Below are 18252 nucleotides of genomic sequence, written 5' to 3'. Positions count from 1 at the left end.
TACTGGGGTCCAGCCACATGGGCAAGACCCAAGGTTTTGGAGACCCTCAACGCCAACCGGTAGCACTCTCCACCTGTAGCCCCCAAAGACCCTCTGCAAGCAGGGAAAGGACCCCACCTTCTGCCTCGGACTCGCTCTGCTCTTGCTGCTGGAACTGGGCCAGGAGAATGCGGGCTCGGCGCTCCAGGTCCGAGCCGGGGATGTTGTGGCGCACGTAGGAGATGAGCTGCTTGAGGCAGGCAAAGTCTGGGGGCTTGCGGAAGTCCTCTGAGTACTGATCCAGCCAGGCACCCAGGATGGAGGAGATGGTGCTGCAGAGAGGTGGGAGAAACACAGGCAAGCCTGCGTGAGAATTAGGTGCCAGGAGAAACGCGTGTGCACCTCCACGAGCCCCAGGAGCACCCCTGGGACAACACATGCCTTTGTATGAGAACCAAAGAGCTATCACCAGAGCCACCCATCTTGTTCACCCACAGCTCCGTCACTTACTTCTTCAGCTCCATCCTCTCATCCACAGCGTGCCTGGCATGGTCCCCATTCGCCTGCACGTGGAGTTTGCCGTACCTGGTGAGGCACAGTGAACAGGCAGTGAGCTTCCTGGACTCAGCTGTATCTCTGCGCTGCCACTTTTCCCTCTCCATCACCCCCAGCCCTGCCAGGGGGTTGGGATGAACCTCTTATGCACCGTCCTGCTCTCCCTAGGCTGCCACGGCCCCTGTGTCACAGGAAGAGGGAAGCAGCCAGCACTGGCCACCTCGCAGCAGGGTACGAGATGGACGGGCTCCAGCTCACTGGGAAGCTGTGTCCTCTCTGCCCTGCCCCAAAACCTTCATGCTGATGGGGCTGGGAGAAGCCCATCAGCCCCCCAAGACATGGCAGCAGAAGATGCTGGGGCTCCCCTGGCCAAGGGGGCTCAGATATCGGCCACCCCCAGCTGCGTTCCGGGGCTCAGGGCAGCCTCACCTGTTAAGCAGCAGGTCCAGCACTTGCTTGGTGGTGGCGAAGGCCCGGTAAGTGCACAGGAAGATGGTGACATAGGTGGAGTCATTGCCCTTGAAGGCTGAGACCAGGTATTCCACCAGCTTCTCCAAGGTCCCAGCTTTTATCGTCCGCACCTTACACGTCTCATAGAGGTTTAAGGCCGACTCATTCTCAAACTGCCGGGACAAGAGCAGAAGTCAGTGGGCTGTATGGAGACAGACACCTTCAAGCGCAGTGTGGTCCCACCAGCTTTGCAAGCTGCTTTTGGGTCTGGGCTGAGACCACAGACCCCCTACAGTGCCCTTGTGATGGGCCTGGGGAAAGGGAAGCTGGGTCTCCTCGGACACCAAATACCAGCAATCCAGCTGAGACTTCAGCATTTGGGAAATCCCACAAAAGACCCCAAGGTTGCTGAAATCTAGACGGAAATCAGGGTTGCCCTACTTTGCAAAATGAGGCTTCAGATCATTTCCCCCATGCCCCTTGCTGGGAGGCAGAAGCCAGCAAGTGCTCCCATGGCCCCACTCCCAAATAAATATGTGATTCCCAGATAAGGCTTGGAAGGAGCCTCCTGGACAGGATTGTATGGGGGAGCAAGAAGAGGGCAGGACACGGGCTGGTGTCAACTGTACCCAGCCCCAGCATCAGGTCACCACGTCTCTGGCAGGAAAACGTCTGAAACACTGCGGCAGGAGGCTGGTGGAGTCCCCAGCTTACCCCCAGCCATCGCTGCCCTTTGTTGGCCGTGTGATGGAGCTGCACTTTCCGGAGCGATATGCTGTAGATCACGCCATCCTCCAGCTCTTCTCCGATCTCCTGTGTGGAGCTCTGCAACGGGAGGACAAGATACACCTTGCGATAAGGAGGGCGAAGCGTGGCAGAGGTGCTCTTCCGGGCTCGTACGAGGCATCTCAGCCAGCCAAGGGCAACAGCTGGCAGGCAGCGAGTGTCCCTCGCCTGCTCAGAAATGCAAACCAGGCAACACCAGCCTTTCTTGCCAGCTTAACCCAGGGCCCACGTGAGCCCACACACAGGCAGACTTTGGGGAAGCTGCTCTCGGTCCGCTCCGTGTCCCCTGCCCCTGCAGCTCAGCCCTTCTGCACACCCAGGCTGGGCCAGTGCCAGGCAGCGAGCGGGGCGGGTGGCAGCGCACCCCCATACCCAGCCCCGGCTGCTTCCCCTCCCCAAGCCTCCGCCTTTCCCGTGAGGTGACATTGCCACCTGTCCTGACCATAATCTGGGTAATCTGCCCCTGCGGCAACCGAGCACCTCACGCACCTTCGGTAATAAATAACAACCGCAAAACCAAGACGCCGGCGAGCTTTGGCAGCGCTGGGCACACACATAAGGCAGAAACTCAAGGGGGGAGCTCAAAGGTGGGGGGAACCCCAGGGAGTGGTGCCAGGGTGGGCTCGGACACAGCTGGACCAGGTCCCTCCGCCCCTGGGGACAAGCACTTTGGGGCGACAGCCTGACCCAGCTATGCGGCTCAGGTTTCTGCTCTGGGGAGATGGAGTCCATTTAAAATTTGGTGAGGAAAGAGGGGATGCTTCTCAGGGCAGGTCCCCAGGCAGGTGCCTGCTCCAGCTCCCCCAGCCCCATGTGCCAGCACAAGGCTTGGCGGCAGCTCCAGCCCTACACAGATAATTCGATCCCTCCTCCTCCTCCTCCCTCACCACGCTCTGCTGAGTCAGTGCCTCTCTTAAGAGGATTTATCCAGATCCTTTTAAACACTGTGGGGATCTCCCCCGCCCTCCATCCCCCATGCCAAATGGCGGGACATGGTGTAACACGCGGCAAAACCCACTGCTCAGCAGATGGGGAAAATGCCCGAGAGCAATAAGCTGGTTAGCGGGGGGAGGTGACCGCGCACTGGGGCGCAGGGCTCGGGGACAAGTCCTCCCTGCGTATCACACTGCCAGCTAGGAACCAACGCCAGCCCATGGCTTTCCCTGCAATCGGCCTCTCATGAGCACAAAAAGCCCTGAGCAATGGCAAGAACAGAGGGCTTGCTGGGGAAGAAGTTGCCGTGAGGTGACCCAGGATGGAGCCCCAGGAGAGACGCTGTTCCCTGCAAAAAATCCTCCTCCCAAACCGCTCTCCATGAACGTGGGAACAGCTGCACCCAGGGCCCCGGCTTCAGACAGCGCTGCACACAAAGAGACACCGAGCAGAAAGCGCCGAACATGACCCTGGGCTGACGTATCGAACGTGCACGTAACGTGCTCTTTAACCACCGTCCCGTATCATCAACATCCCAGCGGTGGTCACTGCCTGTTACCACATCCTGCTCAAGCCAAGCGCTTGCTTTTAGGAAGGGATCCAGGCAAGGAACCACAGCCAGCTCAAAGGGTAAGGGGAAAACTTTAAAAAGCCTCTTGTTCATGGCTGTAATGAACGAGGACAGAGAATCCCCCTGGGCAGGGTTACTTGACTTCTTCCTCGCTTGCTGCTGAACCTGCTCTTCTCACTTCTTGTCAGACTATGGAGAGGTTCGGTTTGCTGAAGCTCAAGGGTTTGCGAGGCTCCTAACTTCAGCTGTGCTGTAAGCATCAGAAATCTTTCCTGTGATTCACTGGCTTCCAGACCAACCCTGACAGCACCCACACAAGGCAGCAGACAGAGGGACATCCTTCCAGAAACCTGCATCAGTCCCTCTCATGTTCTGTGCTCTGGGATAAATTATAGCATAAATTTATGTTCAAGTATCAACAGGTCTGAATTTCAAGAATGGAAAAGGCACTCACCCACCAGGAACAGTGTGCCCTGCACCTTCCTAGACAGCGTGATGTGAAAATATATCTCCCTCCTCTTCAATAAATCTCCTGGGCTGATGATGCTGCTGCTGGGGGTAGTGCAGACCTGAGCTCAGCTTCTCCCCAGCTTCCCTGGCCCAGGTGGACTGGCAGTTCTGAGCCCCAACGGTTGCCACCACACAGCCTGAACAACCAAGAGGGGCAAGAAAAGCCTCTGAGCCCACCTTGCCTCCCCATTCCTCTGCAGCCCCATGTCACATCCGCGCTGGGAGCCCTGCCAGAGCGGCCGTCCATGATGTTGGTCCCAGTGCAGGGAAGACGAAGCCATTTAAACGCGTCAGCGGGGGGAAGGTGATCTTGGTACGCAGCGAAAGGCACCAATAGCTGAGAGCTGGGCTTCTTCCCCATCACCTCTCCCTCTCTCCACCAAAAGCTCATAGGGACGAGGTGCTCCTACGCCAGGTGAGTCACCCCCGACCCCACAAGCAGAGACGCCTTAGCTGGGATTCGAGGGGACTGGTGTGACCTCAGGAGAGAGCTGCCAGCACTGCTAACGCCTCACAGCCACTCTGGATCAGCCACCTACCGCGATGGTACCTAACTCGATCCCAAGTCAGCCAAGTCATCCTTCTTCCACCTGGATGCTGATTCCAACAAAAAGAAAGAAAAGCTGCGGGAATTCTTCCCAGTTTGTCCACAGAGACCATCAGATCCTGGTGCTATGTGCTGTCCTCCAGCAGCAGATGCCCCCTATGCACAGAAGCCCACTGCCCAAGGGGCAGTGATAGAGAAGGGGGATCACTACCAATGGTGCTTCACTCGGCTCTCCCGGGCTCCCTCCCAGTCTTTATCACCCAACACGCAGATCAGCCCTGCGCTGCCTGTCTTCCAGTTATGCTGACTTCGGGCTGGAGAAAAGCTCTGGGTCCAGACCCCTGTACAGTTTAACTCAGAAAAGACACAAATATCAAGAAAGCCCCAGACACAAATATCAAGAAAAACCAGACGCTTGTTGAGATGCAATTAAATTAATAAAGAAATCAAATCATATGGGAGGACAAAATGTCCCAGGGTCAATCCATGAATCATTGGCAGCCGCTGTGCGACTACAGTGGAAAATATTGCCACAGTCGTGCAGGGGTTTTCGCTCTGTGTTTCGTGTCACGTGCAGAGGATACACCCAATTCTGATGTGCGTAGAAGCAAATTCCATTTCCTTCCCATATTCAAGGCTGTCACATTCATTCATTTTTTTATCTTGCTGACTTGTGCGATATCCCCCAAAGTTCCCCCTTTGCAAACCACACACGGAGTACGCAGCTTCCCAGCGGTCTTCAGCCAGGCTCATGCCAAGAGCCGGGCGAGCGGCTACACTGGCACATTTTAAAATTTGGCTATTTATATTCTGCATGAGCTTCCTCTTTCCTACCGCTGCTTCTCCAAGATGCTGATTGTGCATTCCGTACATGCTGGTTAAAAAACGACGAAGCAAAAAAGCCACAGCAGGACAGAGCCAGCGAAGTCCCACTCCAACACCTGCACCCAACGCACGTTTCTCGCTTTGCAGATGAGGAGGGACGGGGTGGGAGCAGGGCTGGGAGAGATGCAAAACCTTGAACTGTGGCTTACGGACATGTGGGCACCAAGAACCCCACAATCCTAAGTCTGGCACTCACACCAGTTCCCTCCAGGACTTCCAGCAAGCCAACCTAAGACAAACATCTTCAAAATGGTCTCAAAAGGGCTCTGACAGACAGTGCTGATAAATATTACTGCCACAGCTGCTGCTCCCCGTTGCCTGCCCTACACGTCTGCTGGAGTTCTCTGCCCCTCACAGCAGAAGGGAACACGAATTGGGCCTCAGCTGGCACAACCACGGCCCGGCCCTCACATGCAAACCCTCCTTCATCAGCGGTTCAACCCGAACAACTGAGCACTGCACCGCAGCGCAGAGACGGGAGAACAGCCCCTCCGCTTGCTGCATCGCGTTGGTAGAAGAGACACATCCAACGGGCCCAGACAGCACTTTAAACGGCTGCAACGCGATTCAGCAAAGCTTTTCTGTGAAAGCACTAACTTCAAGCATGTTGATGGTTACGGCATTTACACCTTCCACCAAACTCATATGGAAGGGACTCAGCACTCCAGAAAGCGGGATCCAATGCATTTCAAGATGGGCACTAAAAAAGGGAAGAGAGAGAAAATGAACATTTGACCATGATTCCTCCGGCTCAGTGTGCAGTCCCGCTCCTCTCCGTGCAGCAGGAAAAGGGCCTCCCGATGCAGAGGCACAAGGAAAAACCACATGTGTGACTCAGGGGTATCAGACGCCCAATTCTGCCGAGTCGGAGGCTTTCACAAAAGCAGCCGTAAGTGAACTCCGCAGGAGTTCATCCCCTGAAATATGAAACTGGAGGTCTGCACCAGATGGCTTGCTTAGTTTTAGAGACCGCCTCTTCCAACTGCGGATAGCCCCGGGCTGCATGAGCAACAGAGCTCCTGGAGTTCAAAGCTTCGGTGACTACACTGGGGAGGAATTCCTGCTCCGTGCAATAAACTCCTCTGCTCTCTGTTGAATGTTCTAGTACACGGCACGGTGTCAAACCCCACGTCTTCACAGAGAGGTTTAATAATGAGCTCTAAGAGGTAGCCAAGGCTCGCGAGCCTGGAGGAAGGGCTGCGGTGCGAGGGACCCTCACGGAAGCCAGGCAGAGAGCAGTGGGGAATCTGTCGTCGGCTCTTCTCCCCGGCTGAAGAGAGGGGAAATACAAAAGCCAAACAGCAAAGCGAAGTATTGGCTAGGGATCTGCATTTTAGGAAGTGTTTGAGATCAGTCGCAAAGGTGGTTTTAGTAAAGACAGGAGCAAAGTACAGGATTAAGTGTCAGCATGACAGCATCCCTGCACGTTACACGCAGACAATTATCCAACAATTACCAGGTCTTAAGAGCGCTGGTCCCACGTGCCCCGGGTTAGCGCATTGGCCTCCAAAGACACCAAATAATGAACTGTTATTGGAGAAAGGTATTAATTTCAGCACACGTGGAAGAGGCAAAACCGCTTGAAGTGCTTTTACCGATGATCCCTGGACAACAGCTGGTTTAAAGATCAAGACATTCGTGTTGCTCTGTTCCCTTTCGGCTGGGCTACACGAAATGTCTGTTCTACAGGCAGGTACAACACAGCACCAGGAGTTTCTTTGCATCGTGATTTCCAAGGACCGCTGCTACCAGCCCCAAGAGAGAAGGAGATGCTAACCTGCCCCTGGGAAGCCGCGAACCTGCGCCTGTTGGGAATAACAGTCTCCCTGGCTGAAGAGATGGGAAAAGGCAGAGCTGAGCCTTAGAGACATCACTGTGTCTTGTCAAAGCTTCACGTTTGCGCAAGTTCAAAAGGAGTTCATGAAAGCTGGTAAAGCCAGAAACAGAAAGTGAGGGTTTGGTCTTTACAGTCCCCAGTCCCTTCTCAGAATGATCCCCTCCCACTGGCAATGGGAAATAGGCCTTTCCAGAAACCAAAGAAACCATCTCCACTAAAGACGGTGTCCTCCACAGCTGACCCGAGCTCTGAGTTAACTTCCGTTTCACTCCCGGGACCAAATCCCAAACCCGTGCAATAAACAGCAGCGACTTTGGGGCCTCTTTATGTAAACCGAGCCACATGACATTATGTAAAAGGAAATAGGAAAAAAGCCACCCCCATCTAGTGAAAGGAAAACAACTGCAGTTCCGTGAACTAAAGATAAAGACCGCAAAAGCAGAAGTACCCTCCGTCCTACCCATCCAAAATAAGCGCACGCAGCACAACACCCTTCCTCACGGGGACTTCCAGGCAAAAAGCCCCGCGGTGGATGTTCCCCCGTGTCCCGTCCGCTCCTTACGCTCATCGGCAGTTTCCATTTCCTGCCCTTGCTCAGGAAGCCTACAGACACTATCCAGAGCTGGCGAGGAAGCTGCCAAATGTCCCCCACGGTCAGGGAAAGGAAAGGTGCCCTGAGCTGGCACCTCGGTGACTCACTGCGCCTGCTTTAGATCAGCAGCCCCAGGAGGGCAGGAGCACTCTTGCTCCCAAAAACCATTCCAGCAATGACCATGGGGGCACTGGGGTACACTGGTTTTCACTGGGCAGGGGCAGGTTGATCTCCTGCCGTCTCTGTTCTCCCCAAGCCGTGGTCCTGTTGCTGCTGACGGAGCTCGAGTCCCCCACCGCGGCTCGGCTGCCCCCAGCTCCTGCCCTGGGCGCTGCTCCCCGTGTAGAGATGTTAGGCAGATGGACGCGTTTCCTCTGGGTTTTAAACACTCTCTGCCTTCCTTCCTGCCTCCTCAGAGCCACTTCAGACCAGGACCGATTCCAACAGCCCATTAAAAAATAATGACAAAGAGGGAAACAGGAAAAAAAAAAACCAGAAAAAAGAGCCAGAAGCTAAACTTAAACCCACTGTGAAAAGGGGGTGTTTTTGCCAGGACACCAAGACAGCGGCGACAGCTGGGAGCCTGTTCTCACCCCATCAGCTGCTGGGCTCTGCAGCTGGGTGTTCCCGACACCCTTAGCTCCGCTTTCGCTCTGTTCAGGTGTTTCAGCAGGGAAAGCTGCACCCAGCACCCTGGGGCCGAGCATCACCCAGTGCCACGCACTCCCTGGGGCAGAAGGAGGGGGCACGTCACCCTGTATCTGCTTCCTGGGGGGATTTTACACCTCCTGCCTCGGGGTCTGGGGCTGTCCGAGACTGACAGCGGGTCTGATCCTGTGTCTGTAACCCAGAGGTTTTAGGGACAATATTCAAAAGCAGCCTTCTCCACCCTTGAGGCTTAGGAAGAAGAGAAAGCAGCGGCTGGTGGATGGGTTACAAAGGCATCTTGTGACACGCAGGCAGTGAGTCAGTGGCTGGAGCGAGGATTAGGAGCTCAGCGCTCCGGTCCAAAAACGAGACAGAGAGGATACATCGGATTCCTCCCCATTTGCTTTTGTTTTGCTTTTAAAGAAAACTAAGAGCCTTCTCACACAGAGAAACTTCTTTTGCTCTTTTTATGGTCTGGAAATCAAGAGCCAAAGATCTGCAGAGACGCTCCGTGTCCACTTCAGCCCCCTCAAGGCCTCCACAGGGCAGGATCAGGCCCCCCGATGCAGGAGGTGACGCAGGTGCTGGGGGATCAGCCTTGCTGGGGGGGCTCTCCAGGGAAAAGCAAATCTGCGAGTGGCGGTGCCGGTGATGCCAGAGATGACTGCTTACCTCCAAACCCTGTGCTTCAGGCTACAGAAGACCACCAGCACCTCTACCTAGACGTTTGCATCCTATGTGAAAACACTGCCCAAGCAGGACTTCCCTCGTGTTTCCTACCAGGGATCGTGCTGGAAGTTAGAAGAAATCCGAGTGCAGCAGGTTTTGCTTCCTCTCTAAGTTGATGGAAAAAAAGATCCCGCCGACACAGCACTTCTAGCTCTTGCTCCACAGTCCTTCGCTTTGTGTTCGTGATCGCTTCGGCGTGCGTTTCGGCGGCATCCACGCTCAGCGCCAACGCCTACGCCGAGTCAGGCTTGCGTACGAGGGACGCAGCTGGCCTTCGCTCGCAGAGCGACTGCTCCGCTACAAACTCGCCTAGAGCCCGGAGGGTAATTACTGGAAGTGAAACCAGAATGAGATGACTGGTGAAAACTGGTGTATAAAAAATTAATACAGATTGCTCTGTAAGGGTAAATAAAGGCTGAGTGGCTCATAGTAAGTCATTTTAGCTCAGAACAAAGATATGTATTTTGCCAAGGTGGAACAGAAAAATCTGCAAAAACCGTAACAGAAACAAGTTCAAAAATCAATTATTTGTGTGTGTGTGTGTGTACAGTAGCACCTGTAAGTCACATGCAACATGACAGCTCTATAATGCCTTGTCCAAACGCGAAGAAAAACAAGGAGTATGTCCCAAAGAGGTTACAGTTCCAGCCCACCTGATCTAACGTTACTCTATTGATTCCATCGCTGAAACAGGGCCCTTTTGCTGCAGGTGTGTTATCTCTGAGGCAGCAAGAACTGCCAGACGTATGTGGAAAGGGATGGCGAGCAGGCTGGCATTTGGAGCTGATGTTCCTTGAAACAGATTGGGATGGCCACTCCTGAAATGTCAGTTATGTCTCAACGCGTGTTAACCAGAACACACAGACTTCTTCGCTGTTGCAGCTCCAGGGCGATGCTTGTCCCCTGCACGTACCAGCATCCGCAAGCTAGTAAGTTTATCTATCCCAAAAGTCAAGTCTTTACATTCTGAGACACAAAAAGCCTTGAATAAATATTCTCCCGCTGTCAGCTCATAGCCCATGTCAGCCAAGAAATTAATTTTGAGAAGTACCAGCTGCTCTGAAACCAGTTTCTTTTGTCAAACCTCCCTCTCAGCATGTATGTGATCCGTGTGAACGAAGCACACACCTGTGGCACGTGCAAGGCGCACAGGATATGCAGAAAGGGCAAGGCCATGACCCTGGCTCCAGCAAATGCCAGGGATAAAACATCAGCCCAGACCCAGGAGGTGGCTTTCAGCCCCTCGTTGCCACGCTGAACCATCCCACCGGCCCACGCCAATATTCCCTGGGAGTTTCGCCACACGCCGTTCCCGAGCAGCCTGGGTAAGCTGTCAATGACTGCCTACACAGCAACTCACCTGCCCTGGCTTACAGAGGGAAAAAGAAAGCAGAGTCCTATCTTTCTGTAATTTTGAAGGTGCAGAGATTGGAGTGGACAAACTGGAGGCTTTCCAAAAGCCACAGCCCTGTCTGGCTGCAGCCTGGCTTACGGTAACTGCGCCATTGCCCTTTGTTTCAATTTGAACAAAGTTAATTTCGATTTAGCTCAGAAACATCCTGATCTTAGACAAGCTGAACCAAAATAAGCTCTCGTGAAATAAATGTGTCCACCCATGTGTTTACGCTGCCTGACGTCAACTTGCATTCCCTCCATTAAAGCTGGTGCCGTTGAAGCATGGGCAAAGCTGGCAAGCCCAGATCTCCCTAAAAATCCCATCACCCCAGCCTGTACAGAGGAGGATGTCTGAGGGGCTCCGGATGCCCCCAGCCCACCCTGACCGCGGAGCAGGGCAGGCTCGGGCGCTCTCCCAGCCCGGTTCAATGGCACCACTGTGCTCCAGGGCCGGAGAGGGGCTCGCGATGCCGGTGGCACAGGAACAGCCTGGCCGGATGGCTCGCTCTTTGTGTGCGTGTCTGCATCAGGGTGACCCAGTAAACAGCTGAAGCAGAGAAAATGCAGGAACAATCCAGCGCGGGGAGGCAGCGAGGGGCTGCCGGCGAAAGGACGAGAGGAATAAATGCGAGCCTTTGTTCTCCGGCTGTGCCCCTCGCGCCCGACTCCCACCCCAGCCGGGATGACGTAGGATGCTTCCATTTGCTGCCGGCGTGCTTCCTGGGCCGCCCTGCGCGGAGATCCAGGCTGAGCCCGCTTCGTCCCAGCCTCCTCCTGACACCCGCGGCCCCACCGCGTCCCACCACATCCCAGCTGCAGGGTTCGGACCATCCCCTTGGCTCTGAGGAAGAGCTGGGAGAGATTCTCCTCTTGGATGGGCCCCCCCCACTTGTTCCCCTCCCTGGGGCGGCTCTGGGAAGGTGGAAGGGTGAAGAGCAAGCACTTTTGCTTTGTAATCAAGAAAATCTCCCCTGCAGAGCATTACTTACAGAGGTGTCAGTGCGGCAGTAGGTGCCGTGTGAGCAGGTACGGGGCAGGAGCCAACAAGCCGAAACCTGGGGGGCCCGCAGTCAGGATGCTCAGTCAACTGAGGCCGATTTCCACAGCTGAAGCGACCGAGAGCTTAAACTTAACTGGCACCTTTGGGGAGAAAACAACTGGAAAAAAAATACCAAAAAAAAAAAAAAGCCAGCTGTTGTCAAGTGCCTGAACATGCACGCTGGGAGCCCAAGCAGTGAGGTTTGGACCCGGGCCCTGCCCTGAGAGCTGGGTGTGCCAGATCCTGCACATCCAGAGGGTGGAGAGCGGCTGCGGTACGAGGAACGCGGGTGCCCAGGCAGGGCGTAGGCAGCCGGGGTGGTGGGATGCATTCTATCCCCAGACCCTCAGCCCTTCACCCGTAGGTGCAGGTCCCGCTGTGGACGGTGTCCTAGCATCAGCTGGAGTGGGACCTGGAGGCAGGCAACGCTCTGTCAGGTGTTAGCCAAACCTCGAGGGGTGGCGTGGAGAGAGCAGGCAGCTTCACCCAGGGCTGCTCCGCTTTCCCACTTACCCTGATTCAGCACAGATTTTTGAGACCATGTTTTCTCTCGACGCTTAAGACACAGCCCTTTTCCAGTGATCACCGATGACGGATGCATGGATGTGTCCGCAGCTGTGCACTTGCATCTGCTCAGGGACACCAGGCATCAGGATTTCAACCCGGTGCTGGGTCACCGCAGGCATTTGCAGGCAAGCTCTCCCTCACCTTACCAGAGCTCTTTCATGGCAGGTGAAACACCACACAAGGAAGCCTGTTCCTCCTGGCCACGGCACTTTGGCGAGCCCGTACAGGCACGCTCCTACCCCGACTTGTCTGTTCCTACCACCCCGCCGCAGGTGAGCATCCCTGCAGCTCGCCCTCCTATTTCAAATTATTTTGGGGCAGAAACCCTTGGATACCCAAAAAGCCGATAAGCACAATGACCACGAGGCAGCATCAGCGTGATGAGGGTGCCCACCTTCCTTCCCCAGCTCCTCTCCTTTGACGTTGCCTGGACTAAGATGGGCCAAGCCTCAAACAGCCCCATCTTTCCAGAGCTGAGTTTTTCTGAGAAACGTTCTGAAATCTGTGGGAATGAGAACTGAAAGAGATAGGGTTTGTGGGATACCCCCCCCAAGAAGTACCTCAGGGAATAAGTGTTTGTTACGACACTGGCATGAGCCATAGCTACGCTGTGAGTCACCCCCAGCGTGCTGCGAGGGAGGGACCAGCCTGGCCCGTCTTAATGCCAGCTCTCACTGTCGCAACCGGGACTGAATCTAGTAAACCATGTCGTCTAGAAACCCCGTAATCACAGCGACGGTCACCAGCAACGGGCACCATCGTCGCATGGCTCAGTACAGGGAACTGGGAAGGGATCCCAACCAGCAGAACTGCAGCTGGGACCAAACAGCCATTAGGAAAAAAAAAAAAGAACCAAAAGCAAACAAATAGCAATATTTGGAGAAAAACTGGGCTGCTTTAAGATGATAAACAAAACCGAGCATTAACCTTCCTCTGAAAAGTCTGCAGTGATCGCTGGGGCCGCAGCATGGGAGGAATGGGGGTGATGCCATCAGCCCAAGTTAGTGACCCCCATGTCCCCAGCGCCCACAGCTCACTGGCTCTGCTGCCGCTCCGACCCACGGAGCCAGATCTCGCCGGCAGCAGGCCACCAGCTGAGCCTTTTAGGCAAGTGTCTTTGAACAAAATCCCTGGGGTTTTGGCCTAAACTGGAAGGTGAGGTCCTGAACCTCCCGACCACACAAAGATGTGCGCCTCAGCATCCTTGTTCACTTCCCACAGCGGAGTTTTGGCCCCGCCAGCCTTGGGCAACTGAAACAACATTGCCCAGCTTGGCTAAACAATGGTTTCCTGAAGTTAGTTTCAACTCTTAAGAAGCAAACCCAAACCAAACACATCATTTCACAAACGAAAATGCCGGCTAGAGCGGGGAGCCCAGGGCAGGCTCTCAGCTTGAGAGTCTCCATGGAGACCCGACCACTGCAAAGAGCGAGGAAAGGCTGCGTGGTTTTGCTCCATCACATGAAAAGAAATTCTGGTAAGACGGGTAGCGAGCCCTTTGAAAAGCAGGTTTCCACACAGGCCCTCGGCTCAGCTGCTGTTTGTTAAAGTGCGGTTAGGAGAAAGAAAAGCCGCTCTAAAAATAATGCCCCAGCGTGCCAGATGAAGTTGCCTCCGATGAGTTTCCTCTCCTATCTGCTCTGTTTGCAAGTCAAAACAACTTCTTTCCTCCCCTGTCAGCTCCGAGGACTCGGCCAGTGCCCGGCAGCTGGAGCCCTCTCTGTCCTGCCTCCGCCGACCCCGCCGGCACCCAGCACCCCGCGTGCGGAGCGGGAAGACGCCCTTCCCCGTCCCAGCGTGTTTCTGACAGCAGGGCTCATCGAAATACCAACTGTGTAATGAAAACAAACTCGCTGCTGTCGAGCTACGCAAGTGAAACGGGCGGCGCACGTGCCTCTGCGTGTGCCTCACCTCCGCCGACATTGGGCTGTCACATAACTCCTGACCCTCAGGTATGTTAGAGAGAAACTCGAGGCGGTTATCTAATGCAAAAGCTCTGCCCTAGGAGAACCTGTACCAACGCAGCCCCAGGAACTTCACCAAAGACTTCAGAGATTATTTGCATAACATCACAAAAACAAAACAAATGAAATCACATGGAGAGAGACGGAGGCTTTAGGTGCTGCGGAGCTGCCACTTCGTCACACCAAAGGAGACGGGTGTTTGCTCACTGCAGCCCACGTGACGGCATGGTCCACACACAGATTTAGGAAAGGACTTTCCTCTGGCCTCTGGGAGAGCCGTTCTGTGTGTGGAGAACAAAAGGTCTACCCTACCCACAAAAGCTCATCACCAGATGACATGTGAGCAAAGCTGCTCCCATGCTAGCCCCCGTGGGCTCAGAGCACGTTCGCTGTGCCATGTCCTCGCACCTCTGCCCCGATCCCCTCCCCGTGTCTCCATCCAGAAGGAAAACCTGTGCGGCAGAACCCCCGGGAGCGGCCGGGATTACTTTATGCTGGAGCTTGGCACTCCCGTTCCCTATCGACTCTGGAGCAAAGTCCAAATGCATCTTTATTGGAGCTTCATGAGCCAGGAGGGCTGGGGCTGCTGTGATATGCGCCTGAATCCCCAAGATGGGGACAGGAATGAGACAAACTGACCACTGAAGCAGCCAAACAGCTCAGTTCTTCCCTCCCTGCCAGTTTTCCCAGGAAGGCACGCTCCAGCCAGAGGCTGCGAGACAGTTTCACTGTGATGTTCAACAGGTCTCCCCGGGCACCATGTCCCTCCTCCTAAGAGCCCTCACACTGGCCTCACCTCCCAGCCTGCAGATGCTTCTCGCTGCAGAATGAAGGTCCCACAGACCCCCCACAGCAAACACCACGCATTTCAGACAGGCCATGGATGTTGCCGTTGGGTCTAACCCAGCACCACGCGTGCAAACAACACGAGACGAACAAATTCATTGACGGAGGGTATGAGTCCTACAACTCAACTCTCTCTTTCCAAGGCCTAAGTGAAGCTTCAAATCCTGACACCCCTCATCCAGACCCCGCAGGTGCCGTCCCAAAGGAATGCACAAACTCTGACCTGCCACGAGCTGCGCTGGAGCCCCCCGGGCCCCCCGCCAGCGGCTCAGCCAGCTTTGTATCCAAATCCCGTTCCTTAGCAACGGCATTTTTTCACCCCCTCTTGCTGAGTCCGTGGGAGATGAAGAAGTATTTAAGAACTGAAACAGCTCTGCTGCAAGTATATGTTTAAATAAAAGGAACGCATCCGCTTGAAACCCAGTTACTAAGCAGCTCTGGAGATAACGGTGTTAGAGAAAGTGCAAGCAGAGGATGCCCAGCCTTTAAATGTAGTCCAGAGTGACCTAAATAAGCCCTCTGCTCCTTCAATTACACATCCCTCAGGGGACAGAGCAGCTGGCAATTAGAGAGCCGGCAAGGGTGATGGAGATGCTGCTAGTGGTGAAGCCCTTCCTGTGGCCGGACCAACTCAGGCGGCCCTAAAAACAGGCCATGCTCTGGCCCTAGTTGAGGGGTGGTCGCAGCCGATGGCCGCTGCGCAGCAGTAGTGTCATCTTGGGGAGCCTGAGGCACCCTGAGCTGCAGCACGGGACCTCCCGCCTCCCTCCTTGCAGGGAGCCCCGGGAGCAATGCTGAGGTGCAATGGTGGTGGGGGGTTGCCCATCCAGCCTGTGGATAAACAGAGATTTCAGTTTGCAGGGCTGTCGGTCGGGTACTAAAACCTCACTAAAACCTCAGCGAGATCCCAGTACCAGAGGGTATCCCACCCCTATGGAAACAAGGCGCAGCAGCCTCGACGTAACACGATCCTTACACAAACACATTTAGAAACCTCTCTCCAACTTCTCTGCAATCATATCAAATAATAATAATAATAAAAAAATCCCTCCCACCTCTGTTATTCCCACCCTGCAGCAGCCACCAACGATCAGCATCTCAGCCTGCCCCCAGCCTCACCGCCGGCTCCCAACCTTTCTGGAAGGGAGCCAGAAGGAAGGTCCCCATCCAAGGAATACCGACAGATGATGTTCATCAGGCAAATTGCAAGGGGCATATCAGGTTGTGCCTGGGGGAGGAGAACAGGCTGGGAGAAAAGGATCTTCTTCCAAAGGCACCAAGGGAAGCTAAGAGAAAATGGCTTTTAAGAGATATCTCTGCCCCTCCCGCCTCCTTCCCAGCTCTAAAGAACAAGCACTGACCTCCAAGGCATCTGGGCTGAGCAATCCAACTTCTCCCGAATGTGTTTAAGCAACGGAAAATCTCCTAATTGTTCAGAAAACAAATAGAGCCAGAACAGCAAGGACACAAGCTTTTTTCACATGCCTCACCTCAGCCACTGAGGTTCGGCAGCATCAGCCTCACACGAAAGTTTCACTCTCACATCTGCGGGGGTGTTTGTGGCACACTTGGCCAGCAAGGGCCAGGAGGAGGGCCACGAAATTCACTCTGCAGCCGCCACTGGACAAGAAGGATTGACACTTGCTGCTTTGGGATGGACTGGAACTGAAAAGGTCAGAGCAAAAGGCCTGCAAAGCTGTTCTGTCGATCCCTCGCTCAAGACAGTTTACATTTTCCATTCCCTGTGGTTAAAATCACGGCAAGAACACTTGGCAACCTGTGGCCATGAGACCTCAAAGCGACGCCTGGGTGATCGATGCCATTGCAGTGGGATACAGGCAAAGGTCTGCCCTGCTGACATCCACAGGGGCTCGGCCGAGGAACGGCAAACGAGATCCCCACAACCTGCCCAGCCGCTTTCCAGGGATCCTCTGTTCCCCGTGGGACCGGACTATCCACCCCATAAACTGGCACAGCTCTGCCGAAACCAGCTCTGCCCCAGCCCGGGAAGCAGAGCTCCCGTCGGCAGAGGTGGCAGCCCCAGGCTCGGGGACGGGCAGCAGCGCTGCGGGGCTATCAACCGGGCTTAGCAAAACGCTGATGGTCTTCGGGCATTTTCTTATTCAAATAATCTGCCTTCTCCTCCCAGCACGCATCTTGCACGGTAACTCTACCCGAGGATTATAACCACGCCAGGCTGCTGCCAGGACAGTTGTCACAACACTGACACTCTCCTTTTTTTTTTTTTTTTTTTTTTTCCCCTTTCCTCAGTCGTGCACCGTAAAGCCAACAAGCGCAACCCGTCCGGCAAGGCTCGGTGAGCGACGTGGAGGCCATCGCACGGGAACGCACTAGGGGTTAGCGGCTCTCCCGGCATCTCGGAGCCGCTCGGGAGGCAGTGGGTCACTGTGCCCCGTGCTAGGATGAGCTTTTTCTTGCCATTGCTTGCAAATGGATGGTACAGAGAAAGGAGGAATTTGTCAGCAAGCTGTTCAGGGTTGGGAGGAAAGCCCAAGCGACTGGACACCGGGATTGTGCTCCGACCATTACGTAGCACAGACCCGCATACAGCCCAGGACAGAAATCTGGGCAAAGATGACTTCAGAGGAGGTCTGGCAGGCAGTTGTCTCTCTCAGGCAAGCAGGGGCCACGCAAAGCCGCCCTCAGCCCCGGTGACTTTTCCTTTGCAGCCCACATTGCCCAAGACGCTGCCAAACTCTCTCCTGAGCTGCAGAACCTCCTCCAGCCGGGGTGCACGGGGGCTCACGCGTGCCAAGCAGCCTATCCCCTAGGGTGAGAAGAGCCGCACGCTGCATCGCTCCCCTCTTTTTCCTTCCCACTCCTCTTGCTCTCCCTGCCAAAAGCGCGGCCCCTCGGCCTCCCGGAGCGCTACGGGCCGGAGAGGCTGGACTTCCTGCCAGGCATAACACAAACCAGATGATGTACTCCAAACCATGTCAGCACGCCCACACCCAGGAGAGAGAAGCAGGGAGGGGAAAAGGGGGAAAATAAGCTGGATGGAGCTTTCGTGAACTCTCGGCAGAGCTGAGGAGCTCCTGCCACCAGGCCAGAGATGAACCGATACAGCTGGAGCCTGAGATAATCCCTTCCCGTCCGTGGCTGACCGAGACTTTCCATCACAGGTTACGGTTTAGCGCTGGGAGAAGGAGCCATCACCCCTCAAAATGCTGGCTGCCCTCCCCAGCTATCTGCACAGTAACTCCAAAGGTTTTAGTGGTGATTCCCCTCCTCTGCCAGCGGGAAGCATCCCGAGCAGAGCAGCACATCTGCAGCTGGCTCTACATCCCAGCAAAGCCAGACTCACTGCCCCTTGCTGACATTAACCCCTGCACCGCCAGTCAGCAGGGCTTGGGCCCTTCAGTGAAAGCATCACCTCTGAACGCCAAATCCTTACTCCG

General features: G+C 55.0%; 1 protein-coding gene across 4 annotated transcripts in view; it reads right to left on the bottom strand.

The window, feature by feature from the left end:
- Positions 1-18252, bottom strand: part of RALGDS (ral guanine nucleotide dissociation stimulator) — a 60716-nt gene that overhangs the window by 6953 nt on the left and 35511 nt on the right. For all 4 annotated transcript variants that reach the window (XM_086764068.1, XM_086764066.1, XM_086764065.1 and 1 more), the window contains exons 2-5: positions 1699-1809; positions 964-1157; positions 490-564; positions 118-311 (exon numbers count right to left, since the gene is read on the bottom strand). In XM_086764068.1, the coding sequence (XP_086620194.1) occupies positions 118-311; positions 490-564; positions 964-1157; positions 1699-1809 (574 nt within the window). The remainder of the gene's footprint in view (positions 1-117; positions 312-489; positions 565-963; positions 1158-1698; positions 1810-18252) is intronic.

This window comes from Chlamydotis macqueenii, chromosome 20 (genome assembly GCF_036417535.1).
Source record: "Chlamydotis macqueenii isolate bChlMac1 chromosome 20, bChlMac1.mat, whole genome shotgun sequence".
Taxonomy (NCBI): domain Eukaryota; kingdom Metazoa; phylum Chordata; class Aves; order Otidiformes; family Otididae; genus Chlamydotis; species Chlamydotis macqueenii.
This window is presented reverse-complemented; position numbering and strand designations above follow the sequence as displayed.